Raw genomic sequence first — 4,351 nt, forward strand, 5'->3', positions numbered from 1 at the left:
TTTTCAGTCCCTTCACCTTGCCACTGATACACGTCGTGTGTGTAGGAAGGCGTCTCCGGTTTGGGGGACTCACCAGAGCATCGCAGCCCAGAACGGCCCACCCGGGGTTTCGAGTCCTAGAAGGGAAATTAGACACTGCTGCACTCCTGGCCAGGGGGCCTCGTGGTATATAACCATATATATTTATGATTTCTAATTTTATTATAAAATAAAAGCAGAAATATTTCCCGAAGAACATTCACATGAGAGCATAACAGGGAGACGTCAAGTCCGCAGCTCGGGAGGCACGCTCTGCCGGGAGCGCTGAGGCCACAGTCCCGGGAGGAAGAGGAGAGCGCAACGCAGAGAGAGGGGCGAGGGACAGCGACCGGGGGCGTTCAGGGGCTTCTGTGGCATCGCCCTTTCTCTTTCACTTAAGTTACTGAGCAAAAAGCTGACACCTGCAGCCCCACTCCCCCTTGGGTATGGGGGAGGGCCTCTGGAGACGCCTAAGTTCAAAGGCCGGGTCTTTCTTCTGCTTCCCCGCCTCCCCACCCCGCTAAGCCTGGGAGTGAGGGATGGGGAAGAAGCAAACAGACACCAGGCAGGAGGAGACAGATTGAGGGGTACAGACCGAGTGGCCAAAAAACAGGGCAAGAGGCTGACAGGAGAGGAGAAAGAGAGAGAGACAGAGATAGACACACGGGGTGAGGAGGGTGGCAAGTCAGAAATCTGGAATGAAACAGACACAGAAGGGGGGGGAGCAAGAAAGGGAGAGACAGAAAACAGGAGAGAAGAAAGTAGAGAATGCAGAGAAAGAAGGGGGACAAGGCAAGGGAAAGCAAGAGAGGGTTAAAGAAAGAAAGGGAGAAGATCAGGAGAGAGAGAACAAGCATGGTGTATAATTTATTCCCTTCTCTGGTTGGAGACCCAGTTCCCCAGCCTCCAAAGAATCTCAAAAGAAAACGTTGAAAAATAAATCCCGAACAAGCACTAAAACAGACAGCCATCCGCCCTGCCCGGCCGGCGGTTCTGCCCGCTCAGCGTGCGGGTCTCTCAGTACCTGGTGAGGCCGCCGGCGCGGGGCGCCCTCGAACACCGCCTCTCTCAGGTCCCCGGCGCCAAGCCGGGAAGGCCAGCGCGTCAAGGCAAGCGGGGTTCTAGGAGCCCAGGTCCACGAGGTTGGCCGACATGGGGTTGAGGATGGAGTCCTGCAGGCCGTGGTGGTGTTGCAACGGGTCTGCGCCGCCTCCGCCCGGCACGGGCACTGGCACCGCGCTAGGGCCCGGAGGGTGGCCCAGGTTGTGCAGGGACGGCAGCCCGGGTGGCGGCGGCGGGCTGAGCAGCAGCGCGGGGCTGGACGACGAGTGGTCTGGCGTCCCCGACGGAGTCTTCTCGTCCTCCGAGCTGCCTAACACCGACTTGCCGCTGCCGTTCAGCGACGAAGCCAGCGGATTGTGGCTGTTGGAACTGGAGTTCTCGCTGTTTTCCCTGCAAGTGGAGGAGCAAACCGGCCGGGTCAGCAGGGAAATCGAGCCACTCGGCGCCATCTCACTCAGCCGGAGCCTGTTGCCTAACTAGGGAGCCAGAACCGCCGCGCTCCTTGCGGGTGTTTTCGGTTTCTACCATTTTCTCCGGCTGGCGTCCAGTTCTCCTCTCTGCCAGTTCTCTCAATCTCTCAACAACCGAGCCCTCTCCTTGTCCCATCTGTATTCTCCCTACCTCTCATGCTCTCAATCTCTTGAATATATCTTTCCTGTCCTTTGTATTTCCTGCCTGTCCCCCTTCCCCCAACATTTCTTTTCAGGAACCCAGGGTCAGGGGAACAGGGCTCCCTGGAGTTGGGGAGTGGGCAGGAATAAAGAGAAGATGTCTGGATTTTCAGATCACTTTAGGCTCCTCAAACCAGGCTTGCTGGGTAGAAGTGGGGCTACAGGATGAGGAACCCTAAGTTCCAGGCTGAGGGCCTCACTTGAAGTTTAGCATCTCACAGGCTTTACTTTCTTTTGCTTTTCTCCACCCTCAGGGAAACCCTTGCTGTAGAAGACTCCTGGGGCCAAGGGTCCTTTCCCTCTAGCTCCAAACTGGGAGGGCCTGTGAGGGTTCTCCTTCCCAGGGCTAGGGAGGGGACTCCAAGGTGGCACAGTAGAAACTTCAGCTGGGGGACCAGAAGCTGGGGCCATGGAGGGTAGCCCTTGGGACAAGAGAGAAGGAAGGAGGGGACTGCTAGTCCTGGCCCAGACTTTTGAGTTTTTATAACCAGAAATTCAGGGCCTGAATCTGTAGCTCTCACCTGGGGCCTAGAGAACATAGGTCTTCAGGAATCTGGACACATGCCAGTCTGGGTGAAGGGGCACCCAACAGACAGAACTCACCTCCTTCCTACCCTGTCTTTGAGTGGTGGCTCCTGCCCAGATTTGGATATTTGAAATTCTGGGTAGAATCATCTTCACTGGCTTTTCTTTTTTTCACTGCTTTCCTGGGCGGGAACTTCCCACAGATCTGGCAGCTGAGACCTCACCATTGTGGACAATCCAACCTCATGGTCTCAGATACTGGGGCCCAGCCTGTTGCATTTCTTCAGCTATCCCCCAGATCTATTTCCACTGTCCAGCTCCCCTACCCCGACCCTGATCATTCAACCTCTGGGCTGCCCCATACCACCAACTCCAGGTATTTCTGTCACCCTCAGGCTAGATTCTGTTTCCACAGTTTCTCTCCAGATTTGGGGTTCTGAGGGGCTACACAAGGGCCTAAGCAGTCACAAGGGGCTAACAGCCAAACAGACTAGTTCAGGAAGTCCTGGTTTCCCCAAGGACATACAACTCCCAGCCCTCTGTGGCTCTCAACTGACCCCCAACATACCGACCTACCCCCTGAAGAGGGTAGGGCCTGTGAGAAGGGTCAAGGGCCTGGAGGGCCAGGGAAGGACTGCTGGGTCCAGCAAGGCAGAGAAGGGCAGGTGTTTCTCTTCTCTCCTAGAGCTTACACTTCCTCCCTGGAGCGTTTCACCTCTTGGTCCTTTCTATGTGGGGTAAGGGACTCACTTTCAACTCCCATATCTAGACAAGGAAAATTCAGGCCCAGGCCTTTCCCCATCCAGGTCATACTAGGGAAGTTCCTATCCGATCACACTGTGGCCTGGAGCTAAGACAGAGGAGATGCACAGCCAACCACAAATATGCAACCTGGCTTCCACCCGGGCCCAAACCCCTCCATCCTTGGGAGGACATTCAGGTCTGGCCTGCTATGCCTACTTGACAGGGGATCCAGGCCCACAGTCCTGCTGCTCCCCCAAAGCTCACTGCCTCTCCACTTTTACTCACAAGCGATCAGGGAGTTAGCTGACAACTTCCCGGACTGCTTTGCCCGCTTCAGACGAATCCCTGCCCGCCAGGTCTCCAGCTAGACCTGAACGCCACCCAGGTCAGGCCAGGCTGCCGCTGGGGTATGGGTAGGCCTGGGGGACCAGTTTGAGCCTCTCCATGGGTGGGCAGAAGGCCTGCTATCCCTGCCTCGACCCGGGGAAACCGGCGCCGAAGCTCTACTTACCTTTCCTTGGCCTCGGCCGCCCGGTCGCGCTGCCGCCGGTTTTTGAACCAGTTGCTGACCTGCGTCGTGGTGAGGCCCGTGGCCTCCGCCAGCTCACGCTTCTCGCGGGGTGAAGGGTAGGGGTTGTGCGCGTACCACTCGCGCAGCACGCTGCGACTCTTTTCTTTGAAGCAGTAGCTGGTCTCCTCGCCGTCCCAGATGGAGCGCGGTAGCGGGAACTTGCGGCGCACGCGGTATTTGCCCACAGCGCCCAGGGGCCGGCCGCGCAGCTTCTCCGCCTCGATGTAGTGCGCCTTGAGCCACAGCTGCTGCAGCTTGGCGTGGTTGTGCGGCGAGAACTGGTGGCTCTCCAGGATCTTGTAGAGCTCGCGGAAGTTGCCGCGGTGGAAGGCCACCACGGCCTTGGCCTTGAGCACGCTTTCATTCTTGTGGAGGTGCTCACAGGCGGGCAGCGACCACAGGAAGCGGCCCAGCCGCTCGATGTTGCCGCCCTGCTGCAGCACCTCGCACACGCATGCCACTTGCTCCTGCGTGAAGCCGAAGGTGGGCAGCATGGACATGGTGCCGGCTGCGCCCCCGCCCGCCCCCGCGCGTCCTCACCGCGCCGCACAGTCCCGCATGGACGCCTCTCCGCCCGGCCGTGAGGGCCGTCCGGTCCGAGAAGCCCGCGGGCCGGGCCCCTGGTCCGGCGCTAGCTCCCTGCGATCCCCGAGTCACAGCAGGACGTCCCCGCGCCAGGCGCGGGTCTCGAGTAGCTCCGCACCCCCGCCGCCTACGCGCCTTGCCTGCGCCCTCGCCGAAGCCCGGGGGCCGCCCGGGG

At 59.0% G+C, this 4,351-nt stretch overlaps 1 protein-coding gene across 1 annotated transcript; it reads right to left on the reverse strand.

Moving 5' to 3' along the window:
- Positions 1–263: 263 nt before the first annotated feature.
- SIX2 (SIX homeobox 2) lies at positions 264–4,097 on the reverse strand. Its single transcript, XM_045549524.1, has 2 exons — positions 3,532–4,097; positions 264–1,470 (listed from the first exon to the last, which is right to left on the reverse strand). Exons 1-2 carry the CDS (start codon positions 4,089–4,091, stop codon positions 1,140–1,142), a joined length of 891 nt encoding a protein of 296 aa, XP_045405480.1. The 5' UTR covers positions 4,092–4,097; the 3' UTR covers positions 264–1,139.
- Between the last annotated feature and the right edge of the window lie 254 nt (positions 4,098–4,351).

This window comes from Lemur catta, chromosome 4 (assembly GCF_020740605.2).
Source record: "Lemur catta isolate mLemCat1 chromosome 4, mLemCat1.pri, whole genome shotgun sequence".
Classification (NCBI taxonomy): Eukaryota; Metazoa; Chordata; class Mammalia; order Primates; family Lemuridae; genus Lemur; species Lemur catta.